Source organism: Marmota monax, unplaced genomic scaffold (assembly GCF_021218885.2).
Source record: "Marmota monax isolate L192 unplaced genomic scaffold, Marmota_monax_Labrador192_F-V1.1 WCK01_AAM20220418_F8-fsc00018, whole genome shotgun sequence".
Classification (NCBI taxonomy): Eukaryota; Metazoa; Chordata; class Mammalia; order Rodentia; family Sciuridae; genus Marmota; species Marmota monax.
In genome coordinates, this window is record NW_026692201.1 from 8092698 (window position 1) to 8106336 (window position 13639).

The window sequence follows — 13639 nt, forward strand, 5'->3', positions numbered from 1 at the left end:
TGTTGCCTAGAACAAGGGAAAACTGCATGGCCACTGATCCAGTGAGAGACTTACTTATAAGCTGTTCTTAAACAAAAGTACAGTTGCTGTCCTGGCCTCATCTGCAGATTAAATCAACTGCAGATCAGAAATATCTGGGGTGGTAATGTCTACGGTGAACATGTAAAAAAAGAAAAAATCCCCTTTCCTTTTTCCTTTAATAACACAATATAATAACTATTTACATAGCATTTGCATTGCATCAGGTACTATAAATAATCTGAAGATAATTTGAAGTATAGGGAGGATGTTCCTGAGTTTACCACATCATCTTATACAGGGGCCTTGAGCATCTACAGATTTTGGTATCCATCTCAGGGTGATGAAGTCCTGGAACTAATTAATCCCTACAGACACTGAGGGATGGCTGTAGTCTTTTTTTTTTTTTTTTTTTTTTTGTACTAGGGATTGAACCCAGAGGTGCTTTACTTCTCAGCTACATCCCCAGCCTTTTAATTTTTTTTTTTTTAATTTGAGACAGGGTCTCACTATGTTGCTTAGGGCCTCACTAAGTTGCTGAAGCTGACCTCTAACATGCAATTCTCCTGCTTCAGCCTCACAAGTTGCTGGGATAACAGGATGAGCCACTATGCCCTGGGGTAGTCTATTCTAATATCCCACTTTATTCCTAAACTGACTGTCCAAATTCTCCAGCTGATATCTTTTTATGTGCATTGCATTACAGCATTTTATGCAAAGGGAGGTATAGAGAAATACGATTGCCTTTTGGTACTCTATCTTGGCTTTTAGTATTGGTTTTTGCCTCTCCTCCCTCTAATGTCAAAACAATTTTCTGATTTCACCTTTATTTTTCCTTCCCTATGAGTAGTCTTACTTAGAGGGACTCAAAAGCTATGAGGGAACCCAGAGGTAGCAACAGAAAGCAAAAGTACGAAAGCAAAAGTCACAGTTATTTACTGTGATAGTCGCCTATGCCAGAAGGACATTTCCCTTTGGAAATTTAACACAGAATAGCTTTCAGCATAGTTTTAAAAAAAAAAAAAAATCTTCTCATAATTTTCCCCACATCTAGAGAGGCAAAATGTTATAAAATTTGGTTTACAAGGGTAAAGCCTTATTTTTCTCTAAAAACAAAAACACAGAAACATTTTAAGCAAATATAAATATATATAATACTTAGGGTTCCAGTATTAACTTGATAGATTCATTAGCAAATATGTAATGAAGTTCTGTTGTATGTCAGGCTGCCTTCTGAGCACTGGGACTTAGAAATAAAAAAGGCAACAATCCCGCCTCACAAAGCTTCCGAGCTTGCTCAGAGATGGGTGACAAGTGTTGCTCTCAGGAAGCTGTTTGCTAGTGGACAGGCACAGAGACTCATTTTGATCCAATAAACCCCATGAGGCAGCATGGCCTTCTTTGCTCATTTTCTTCTTTCCCAAAGAAAGATCAATGAGCTACAGAGAAACCATAAAAAACCTTGCTCACAAAGAGGTCCTCTGGGATCCACCCACTTTGCTGTTCTACAGTCCACACAAGTCCAACAGCCTCACTTTTATTTCTGCTTTGAAGTGACAGATGCTAGTGCAGGCCCACTCCATTCCCACTTCCTGACTTGGAATGCACATATCTGCCCCTGCACTTAATTTAAGAGTGCCTAATATTTGGTTCATATGAATTATGTTTTAGTATAGTATAGAGTTTTCTCAGGGGCAAATGTCATTTTGGGGAGGGGGTACTGGGGATTAAACTCAGAGGCACTCAACCACTGAGCCACATCCCCAGCCCTATTTTGTATTTTATTTAGAGACAGAGTCTCGCTGAGTCACTTAGCACCTTGCTTTTGCTGAAGCTGACTTCGAACTTGAGATCCTCCTGCCTCCGCCTCCCAAGCTGCTGGGATTACAGGGGTACGCCACCAGACCCAGCTGTAACTTTTAATTTTAGGATGAGATTGACACCTGAAATCTTCATCTGAAAGATGATAAATGAATATTCTTCAAGAGATACACTTAATTGTTAATTGTAATTCCATTTATAATTTTTTTTAATAAGACTGTTTCAGAAAGACAAAGCTTCAGATTCGAACACATTTGTCACTTCCTTTCTTCTATCAGAGAGCACCAAACATGGGGAAGGTTTTATTTTGACTTCTAAAATATTAATCTCTAGTTCATCATTTAGTGCCATGATTTCTTTTTTTTAATATTTATTTTTTAGTTGCAGTTGAACACAACATCTTTATTTTATTTATTTATGTTTATATGGTGCTGAGGATTGAACCCAAGGCCTTGCACATGCGAGGCGAGCGGTCTGCAGCCCCAGCCCCTAGTGCCATGATTTCTATAAGTAGATGTTAACATAAAATAAGGTCATAATATTCAGTCACAGCCTTTCCCCAAGTAAAACTCTCTTCTTGGAATTATCAAGAACATATTGATTTTACAAGCTCTTTAAGCTAGGAAATTCTTATTGTCTGCATGCAGGCTGCTACAAAGACCCATCTATTTGGTCAGCATAGCATAAGTAGCTATAAAAGAATCCCCAAGTTCTCTTAAGGTCTTCTCTTCCAGGGCTAAGGTATGTGTGACTTTAACCTGGAACTTCCTGAGGGAATAGGGGGAGACTAACAGCCTATGGCCCAGGCAATGCTTCATCTTCAGAAAGCATCTAACTCACTATAGCATGTTCACCATCCCAGGACCCACAAATGCCAGTAGAGCCTCACAGCCATTAAGAAATCCCTCAAAGTGTTGCCCTCCTTCCTTTCCCCCACCACTGTAGTAGGCCCAATCTCTTCCATATTGGCAGAAGGATGCACAATACAGGTTCCCCTTAGTACCTGCTTTAGTTGATTTTGGAGCCAGCCAAAGACCCTTGGGTTATTGAAAATCTCTAAGCAACATGTGCAGACTTTGCTACTAGATGTCATAAATCCTGTCCTCCCTGACAAACTCACAAGGCAGGCCTAAGAGGGATGGACTTATAGAAAGAAGCCCTGCAAATGGGCCAAGGTGAGATGGGTCCAAGTTGGGATGCTCCTTTACAGCCATCATTCCTGGGTGCAAGGGATGGGAGCTCTGGAGACGTGATGGCCACAGGTGGAGAGCCAGGAAGTAAGTTTTGGCTGAGCCCTTCTTCCTTCTTCCTAGCTGAGATGGCACTGAGTACAATCTGCTCTCAGTGACACCGCAGTAGCAGCCCTCATGAGAGAGAGAGCCCCAAAAGACTTAAGCGTCTGAGTTGTGGACCAGGGAGACTCCAGAGAGGTGAGAAGAAGAGAGCTCAGTGGGCTGAGCCTTCCAGAACTTCACAAAAAGTGAACCCCAGGCAATCTGGGCCTTGCAATGAACGCTGGTGATTTCTGTCTCCCTTTAATTTGCACACTACTCAATCTCCTAACTTCCTACAATTTCTATCAAGAATTATAGATATCTCTGCAATCATGTTCAATGTGGCCTCTTTTTGTAACCTCATCCAACCCTTCATTCTCTTTGAGCCATGGAGGAAAATGTAAACTTGAAGAAGAACTGAAAACCCCCAAATGGGCCAAGGCCCATCACTTCTGTGAGAGGCCGGTTTGTAATTTGTTTAGACGGATTTGTGATTTGTTTAGAGCCTTCTCAAAGCTGACGCCTCCTGGGGCTACAGTGAGTAATTACAGCAAACATCAATCATCAGACCCCCATATGGCACTTCACTCACTCTTGAGAGGAATAAACTGTCCATCTGCACCGAGCGTGTTCATGCCTCTGGGTTAAAGAAACATCTCACAGAGTAGGCTGGTTACCCTCAGCTCCACTTTGTGTGAGCTGCTATTTTATATCTCATCACTCCATTGGCTACTACAGTTTTACAGTTTAATTCATGGCATTTAATAAGCTTTGTTATTGGCATTTAGACAGATTTTAAATGGTAGCTGTCAGCTTTGAAAATTGACATCTTTGGTGAATATCAGATTAGCCCTGCCTGACTTCCATTGTAATGCCTTAATTTTGAAAGAGACATTTTATGTATCATCTCTCACTCAAGGGCAGATTCAAGGGTGGCTAAAAAGTGATTCTTTATGCTTACTAGAAAACCCAAGATGTGATTGAGTGAAAATTCCATGCTGTAAAATAACTCCAATTCCACGTGGTAATTTTACACAACACATTAAGTAAAATCTTTGCTATCTTTTTTTATAGTAAATTCAAATTCTATTTTGTCTAAGCGGTAAACTACCCCCCATCCCATAACCCATTGACCATCCAGCCCGGTTTTGCTCTGTAGAGTAGAACACACCTGTAATCCCAGCAGCTCAGAAGCCTCAGTAACTTAGCAAGGCCCTAAGCAACTTAGTGAGACTCTGTCTCAAAATAAAAACATTAAAAAATTTTTAAATGGCTAGGGATGTGGCTCAGTGGTAAAGCACCTCTGGATTCACCATCCAGTACCAAAACAAAACATAAGGTTTTACGTTGTAAAATACCTTTGTATTTTTTATTTTATTTTTTGTAATACAAAAATTAAAAAGATATGCTATCTCACTATTAAAAAAAAAAGCTGTTAAGAATAAAAAGGGGGCAGGGAGAAATACCAGTTATCTCTAATGCCACTATTATTATAAGTGGTTTATTTTCTTTCTGGATTTTTTCCTACATGTGTAGATACAGCTATATTTTATTTTAAAAGTGGATATGCGGTTTAGTAACCTACTTTTCTTCCCCTGATTTACAAGCATTTTGCCTGCCAATACAGAAAACAACTCAGTGAAAAATCATGAATTGAGCTTGTTGCTGCCATTTCCCCTCAAAGCCCAACAATAACAGACTCAGGAAGGAAAAGCTTACTCAAGGAAGGAAGAGCCAAGAATCAGAATTCAAAATCTCCATAACTTTATGGGTATTTTCAAATGTTCCACTGAATTGGGCCTGAATTCCATTTGCTAATTTGTAGAAAGCAGGTACTCAGTGAACAATGTGTGGAATAAATACAAAAGAAAGCACAGAAAGTGGCCATTATGGTCCCTTCTGCTGCAACAAAGAGACTCTGTCACTATGGGACAGACTAAGGACCAATATTAGACCACCATCATTCTAACTACCTGCAACATAACAAGTGTTCTCTGGCTGATACATACTCTGGCCTGTGTCCTTGTGGGCCCCCTTCTAACAGTAAGAGTAGTGAGAAAAAGTGCCAACATGCTCAGAATGACATTTTGTTTACACACTCTATCACCACCAGGACCGTTTAGTTTCAGTAAAAGGAAGATATAATGTGCCCACAGCAAGGTGAAATTCTTATACGCTGAAACATTAACAAACAACTTATAAAACACACAGAAGTAAAACCTACTTGTGAAAAAGTTACTGTCAAAAAGAAGCTTAATTGTCAATGAAATATGTAAGAAGCCATTCCTATCCTTGACTATTCTTTCCCTAGCATTTTTGAAACCCTTTCAAAGTAGAAGGTTTTTTCCACATGAGCATCTGAAAGGCATCTACTCTGGGAGGGGCTGCCTTACCTACTCACAATACTGTGGGTTTTAGCATTAAAAAAGGATATTTCCTGTCTTTCCAGGACAGAATGCACAGAATGACCATGTATGCAGAGCGCTGTACTCTTTCAGCAACAACAGAACAAATGCGATTTCCCTTGAATTAAAAAAGTTGCCAGAATATTCTGGCAATACACTAACTCTTCCTTTTTGTTCCCTTGCTCTTCAAGAATGCTATAGCAACTAATATTCAACTGTCTTTTAAAGGGCATTAGGTAACATTACTACAATATACTGTGTGTTTATTCTTACTTACCCCAATAAATACAAGTAAGGTAAACAGTTCCAACATGGAGAGTTCACATTGTATCTCTTTGTTACTTCTGGCCATTTCTCCCTTCTTCAGATGGTATTTGTTTTGCTGCTTCACGGGTGCTGAAACTTATTTAAATTCTTTTCTTATAATTTCAAAGTCTGCAAATTGGCCTCAAGGAACTCCTAAGACTTACCAAGAATATAAGATGCACCCAATCAAGAGGATAGTACCCAGCGTAGTCACCAAGTTTTCATCTCTATATAGGTCCTGACCAAAGTTGGGCACACAAATGGTAACATTCTTCCCATGTTCATCCAGAGCTTGTACAGAAAACAAAGTAATAAGAGTTCAATTAGAAAAGCCTATTGTAATTCACAACAGCATTCATTTGGGGAAAATTCAGGTAACTCTAGTGTGATTCCTTAATCATTGGAACCTTCTACTGTATCGCCAAGTCTATTCAGACTAGATTTTTGTTATTTCAATGCACCACTCTTCCACATTGGCAAACACTTGGAGCGAGACTCTCACATTCCAGATTATTGCTAAAGGGAATAATTGAAGAGACTTTCTCTTTTTTAGTACTCTTCAAACAATACTGAAAAGAAAAAGTCAGATCCATTTTTCACTTGATTTGGGAGCTGCTGAAGACAGAGGGGCAGGGTGCTGAGGCCAGTCACAACTAACTCACAGGAGCAGTATAAGCCTCCTGGCCCAGGCTCCTAAACCAGAGAGGTCAATTTATGTAGGTAACACAAAGGTCCTGACCTCTTTTGGTCTATAACTTAGGTCTGAACTTTGAAAAAATGTGAAAGGCTACATATAAAGATTTCTGTAAGTGGGGCCCAGTGTCACCCACCTATAATTAATTCCAGCAGCTCCCTAGGCTGAGGCAGGAGGATCACAAGTTCAAAGGCAGCCTCAGCAACTAAGCAAGGCACTAAGCAACTCAGTGAGACTCTATCCCCAAATGATATATATAAAAGGGCTGGGGATGTGGCGCAGAGGTTAAGCAGCCCTGAATTCAATACTGGGTACTAATGAGAAAAAAAAAAAAAAAAAGATTTCTATAACATTACCACCAGTGGTTATTTACTTTTTGTCTATCCTGCTGTGGTTTAAAAACCTCTTTATCCTTAGGCCAATGAAAATTTTTGAACAAACTATAACTTTTCTATTTAAGTGGTGCCACCTGAAGAAATAAATGTGTTTTGCTATTTTTAAGTGATATTTGCTATTTTAAAAATACTGTAAACAAAAATCCCATTAAGTAAAAACGAGATTAACATACAAACAAAAGTCCCATTAAGTAAAAACTGGAGATTAATATACAGTCATAAAAGAAAACCTGAAAGAGAAATGGATTTAAATAAACATATAGAATCAAAATAGGCCCTTTTCTTTTTTAAAAATTAAATCTAGAATAGTCTAAACTTACTGTAAGACTTCTAATTATATCACTTTTCATTATAAATAGCTATAAAGGCAATTCACAAAAATAGTATCCATATATGCTAAAACCTTCAAAATTATCATTGCCTTTGCTTTCAAAATTTAAAAGACTTCAATTTTCTAAAGAGACTATATTTACTCATTTAATATAAGATGAAACATAGCCCCAAACACACATATTCTTATGTGTTGTGTGTATGTATATCACAAGTAATAAAGGTAAGGATAAAATATAATGAGCTTGAAATCAAAAAGAAAACTTGATCCTTTACTGGCAATTCTTAGGAGTCTATATTAATATCACAGGATATGAGTGTTTTTAGCTTAAAACCCCTTTTTAAATAATCCACAATTCTACAATAGTAGCAACTAACCCTTACATAGAACCTACTATGAGCCAGGAATGGTTCTAAGTGATTGATATATATAACTTGAGAGCATTCTCACTAAATTCTTAAAAGCACTCTAATGAACCAAACTATAAACCCAGGCAGTCTGACTCCAAAGATCACACTAACCACTATGTTCTGCTGTCTCTGTAAATAAATGTCATTTAAGATGAGCAGTTGAGGTCACCCACCAACAAGTGGTGGATCTGGATTAAAATCCTGTATTCTGCTTCTTTCTCCTGCCATATCTTTCCATTTTGTCTCTGTTACAGAGAAATAAGCTCCTAAAGAAAATTAATAACCAACTAGAAACATAAATAAAGCAAAAAAAAAAAATTCCTTGAGAACAATACAGCAGCAAAATACAAAATAGACTAACAGCAAGAAGACCCAGAAGAAGGAATTTTCATTATAGCCCAAGTCAAAGACTTTGTTTCTTGAAAAAGTCTAGATCATCATCTTTGATTTATTGAATCTTGGATATTTTAACAACAGCTCATGAATATATTCACACCACAGACACGTGCTTCTAACAAGGCTGGCTTACCTACTTCTACAGGTTTGCTAGACAGAGCTGAGAAAGTGAGGTATGTGACGTAGCAGCTGATGAGCCCTGACTGCAGCAGCCCAGAATGTGGCTGACCTAGAAAATGACAAGAGACAGAGTGAAGATCAGTCTTAATAGGCCCCCTCCCCCTGCCCCAGCCCCAATTACATTCTTTCAACTTGAAGGCGCACCTCTGGGAGAGAAAAGACATATATAATGTGTTTCCCATATAGAACTTAAAATTCAGGGGGAGGGAGTTATACACCCAGCCTAATGCTGCTATTTCAGACATGCCAAATTCTGCCAAGTTCTCCACCAACACCTTATCAAAGTTGTAACTATCCATAAACACACTGCTTAGTTCCCCTGAGGTTTATAACTTTAGTTCTTAAACCACAAGATCAGGAAAAAAAAAAAATTACCACCATTATTTTGTGACACCACATAATTTAGCAGAGTAAATAAGACAGATTTCTCAGGGTGTGCATCCTGGATGATTCTACAAGATTATTAGATACTCTGTAGTCCAAGATGGCAAACCCTCCCACCCCTACACACACACACACACACACACACACACAATACCTTATCTGTCAATGAAAAAAAAAGGGGGAGTGGTGGGGCACACTAAATGAGTACAAAAGATAGTCCAGGCTAAAGAAGAAAGGTATGAGGCTTGATATTCACTGGGAGAAGAGTTTTAAAGTTATAATATTTAAATTAAAACTTTGTGTTTGGATCATTCAGAGTAACCAGTATGTGCCAAGGGATTTTCTCTTTTTTGGTAAAATTTTCAACTATCTGTTGACATGAAAATATTCAGCCTTCCCTCTGGTTAAATTTGTTTCCAAAATGATCATTCTTGAATTATAATTATCCATAAAGGTATAGAAATAGACTCACTTATAATATTGCTCTTTGGCCTGAGAATAAGACCTGACTTAGCAACTAATGGCATTAAACCAAATATTTCAAAATGTTAAACCTATTTCAAAAGGTAGGGTTTAACCCAAAAGAGATTTTAATCTAAACGCCAAGAGTTTGATCACTGTTTTAGAAAGGATTCAAGTGGGCTGCAAACTTACTGTCCGTATTTGTCTTTTCCTACCTGGAAATCTGAATGTCCTATGCATGTGAAACATCTATACAATGAGATCACTACAAGAAACACCAGACCAGGAACATCTCTCTAACCCAAAGAGAAAACATCAGAGACATCAGAGGTAACGTACAAATGACAATTCACACTTCTACTTTCTGAAGCAATTTTCAAACCACGTGGCCTATTCCTTTGGGGCTTTGAAACACCCTAAGCAAGGTCAGGCTCCCATGTTTCTGCTGACTTCCTTGAAGAAGAGCCTGGGCCTGAGGAAGGTTAGCTAACAAGGCCAGCTGCTGCCGGGATAGGAGTTCCTACTTCCTGAAGCCTAGACCACACTGTCCTTGCTATCTCCACAGCCTTGTGTGAAAGATGACCCCAGAAACAGCTCCTTCCAGAGCCCATCACCTAAGTTTCACCCAGAGGTCACAGACAAAACTCATAAACAACTTGCTTAACATACTCTAAGTACACTTCCATTTAAAGCCTCCTTCATTAAGTTCATTAAGTTTACCTTTTTGGCCACAGGTAAACCTGGTTATCACAGGTACAGAACATGAAGAGGAGACTGGCACCCCATCCCTCCTACTGCTGACCCATCTACAGTAGGTTAAAGAATGGCCCTGGTTTCACAAAACCCCACTGAGTTTGTTCAAAGACATTTAGAAACGTGGAAGAAAAGAAAAAAAAAAGTGTGCTTACGATTCTGGACACAGGGTGAGATGGCTACCATTGAAATAAGCAGGCACAGGCCTCCGTTTAATCCCAGGATAATCTTGTTCTCCATGCAGCCGACTTTCTGTGTGTAAAATACTGCCATCACAATCAAACCCCCGACGGCAACAGAGTACATGATGAGAGTCACCAGGGACAGAGAGGCATACCACAGCTTGTTACTGGTGGTGCCTGCAGTCCTGTTTCTCCAGGAAGTGGGTAAAACAGAGGAGAGAGAAGACAAATCAGTGAAGACCTCCACTCTTGCATGTTTTCCATCCCTCGGGCATTAACTAATGCCACCAAGTCCCATCAAGGCCACCATTCCATGTCAAGAGACACCTTTTAGCAATGATTATGCTCCATCACAGCTAGAAAGTTCCTGTAAATATGTGAACTTCTTGGTTCAGAGTAGGAATTTTCTCTAAATACTGAAAGAATTTCATTTTCTGATTCAAGTATACTCATGGACTGGGAAGAATACCCATAGAGTTTATTCTAACGTCTCTACTCTACGTGTGAAATGTCCCGGCACAGGTGCTAGAAGTGTTAAGGTAGGAGGCAAGGGTGGCTCTTCCCTGAGGTTCTCTTCAAGTTTCTCTATAGATGTAGAATCCAGATCTGCCACAGTTGCTTGCTCCAAGAACTGTCAGCAGCTCCGCTAAGGTAAAGCCAATTTGAAGCAAGTCTGGCTGGCCCCAGCTCCTTTCTCGCTGTACTAAAAGGAGGATTGGCAACTGGATTGGAAAATAATATCAGAAAATATTAAAGAAGAAATGGGCATTTTTAAAAAGTAAATGCAATCAGGCAAAGAAAAAATTTACTGGTATGAACCATAAACAAACTCCTTTGAAGAATTAATGCTATATATATAGTATTAATAAAGAGATATGTACATGTGTGGGTAAATATATATATATATATATATATATATATATAGTATTAATAAAGGGATAGGAAAAATAGATGGTTTAAATTCACAGAAATTATTTAAAACAAAGAAGATTGTTTCTAAATGCTGAATGGAGGAGAGAACATCAGGGTGACTGGATTGAATCACTGTCATCTGCCTCATGACTCAATTCCTCTCTGTGACCACATTCTCCTGAACTGTAACTCAGAAAGCAACTCGCTTAACGTTTTCATGAAACTGGAAAGTGTTCAAACAACCCAGCTAAAATTTTTAATGATGGAAAAGTTACTGCTGCCAGAGACAAGGAAAACAGGAAGGAAAGGCCAAAATGATAATGACCATCGTATTCCTGAAACTAAGCCAGGAATGTCACAGAATTATTCAAACATAAAAAGCACATGAAGGAAATGAGAGAAAAGGAGACTCAAAAAAGGGGGGTAAATTACAGAACCAAACAATAATGGAAGGACACAGAGTGAATTATACATAAAAAGGTGACCATGGCTGACTGGTATGTGGGTAGGAGGGTCTGACTTTTTCTCCACTAGATGTTATTTGTATATGAAGAATTTTCTTATAGTTTCAGATTTATATTCCCAAAGTTTAATCTTCAGCCCTAACCTGTCCCCTGAACTCCAGACTCATATTATTCAATGTCTCCACTGAACGTTCTGATTGGCATCTCAAACTCAGCATATCCAGGCCAATTTCCTTGTGTGTGCGCCTCCCTCCCCCAAACATGCTCACGTGCAATCTTCCCAGTCTCAAAGAACAGCAATTGCAATCTGCCATTGTTGGGAGGAAGGCAGGGCAGAAACAGAATAAAGAGTTACAGTCACGCTGGACTTTCCCTGCCCCTCCCCCACACCAGAGCCATCTCCACTAGTTCCATCTTCAGATTATACCAGAATCCAACTGCTGCTGCCACCTTTCTCCAAGCTACCTCCTTCTCACCTGAATCATCACCCAGGGGCCTCCTTACCTGCACCTGTGACCCTCCCTGATCTTAAAAACAGATTAGATTATATTCCTCACCTTCAAAACCCCTGGGAGTCCCATCTTACTTAAACACTAAAACCCCTAAAGGCACAGCAATCTGGCCCAGAGCCGGCTATGATTTCATCTCCCTCATGCTTCCTTTACCTCTGGGTCCCAGCCATGGTGGATGCCCCTTTGCTCCTTAAAGGCATCCAGCAAGTTTAAGCTCAAGCTGAGTCCTGCCCCAGGCTCTCATTCACAAAAGGATAGCCTGCCCTCCTCTCCCAAGCCCTCTGCAGCTTTATTTTTCACCCGTGTACCTATTGCCTATTTGCCTGATTCTGTGTTGATGTCTATCTCCCCTCAGGACAATATTAAGTTCCACAGGACAAGCCCCGGTTGTATTCCCTGTAATACTGCCACTGTCAAGAATGATGCATAGAAAATGATAGGTGTTCACTTCCAAGACTGTCACCTGTTTTTAAAAATCACTTTTGGTGGTAATCTTAACAGAGAGGCTGCTATCCTGCTACTCCAACTTCATTTGGTCCTCCTGATGTCCTCTTGTTTTTGGAGACAGCCCAAATAAGGACTGTGATCTATTTATCTTTATACTCTCCATGCCAACCACAGTGCTTTCTGGCACACAGTTAATACTCTGGCTAAATGCAAAGCACTGAGATGGAGAAAAGAAAAGAACCAGGCAACCTTAGCAGCATGCGGGCATCAGGCTGGGATGTCAGCAGGGTTCCGGCTTAAGGTAGGGTTAAAATTAAACTAAACCAGGAGAGTGAATTTAAGATCAGTATATTTAGAAATATGTGAATATACTACCTATTTGTACAAAATTGGAGCTAGAAAAACATTTTTAAACATCTAGGTTAACCCATCACATTATTTTACAACGCCTAAATCAAGGTCAGAGAGGCCAAATAATCGACCTAAAGTGAAACTGCAAGCTAGAGGATGAGGGACACTAAAATCTGCATTCTCCTGCTTCCAGGTCCATGGCATTTCTTTCTCTTTCTTTCTTTTTTTTTTTTTTTTGTGGGGTGGGGGGATACTGGGGATTGACCTCAGGGGTACTTGAGCCACATCTCCTGCCCTATTTTGTATTTTATTTAGAGACAGGGTCTCACTGAGTTGCTTAGCACCTTGCTTTTGCTGAGGCTGGCTTTGAACTCAAGATTCTCCTGCCTCAGCCTCCAGGGCCGATGGGATTACAGGTGTATGTCACCACACCAGGCCCATGGCATTTCTATCCTCCTGCTTTGGGGATCTTCTCCTTCTGAATATATTCACAAGAAACGAAACTTAAATGGAAATGGAATCATCCCAGATACCTGTCAATGGATGAATGGATCAAGAAAATGTGGTACACACACACAAATGCCATAATTTAATTGTTCTCTATGAGTTTTACTCATCCATAAAGAACAATTAAATTATGGCATTTGCTGGTAAGTGGACAGGAATGGAGAATATTATGCTGAATGAAATAAGCCAGACTCAAAAAGTCAAGGGTCAAGTGTTTTCTCTCACGTATGGAAGCTAAGGCAAAGTAAGGGAAAGAAGGCAGGGGAGGGGGTGTGATTGGGTGTCAGAAAGACATAGGAAAGATCAGTGGAGTAGAAGAAGGAGATTGGGCTGGGGCTGTAGCTCAGTGGCAGAGCGCTTGCTTAACCTGTGAGGCCCTGGGTTCGATCCTCAGCACCACTTAAGAATAAACAAATAAAATAAAGCATTCTGTCA

At 39.7% G+C, this 13639-nt stretch overlaps 1 protein-coding gene across 1 annotated transcript in view; it reads right to left on the reverse strand.

The window, feature by feature from the left end:
• Positions 1-13639, reverse strand: part of Serinc5 (serine incorporator 5) — a 104347-nt gene that overhangs the window by 10783 nt on the left and 79925 nt on the right. Inside the window, exons 6-8 of the mRNA XM_046427794.1 lie at positions 9985-10196; positions 8184-8279; positions 5989-6115 (exon numbers count right to left, since the gene is read on the reverse strand). Coding sequence (XP_046283750.1) covers positions 5989-6115; positions 8184-8279; positions 9985-10196 — 435 coding nt within the window. The remainder of the gene's footprint in view (positions 1-5988; positions 6116-8183; positions 8280-9984; positions 10197-13639) is intronic.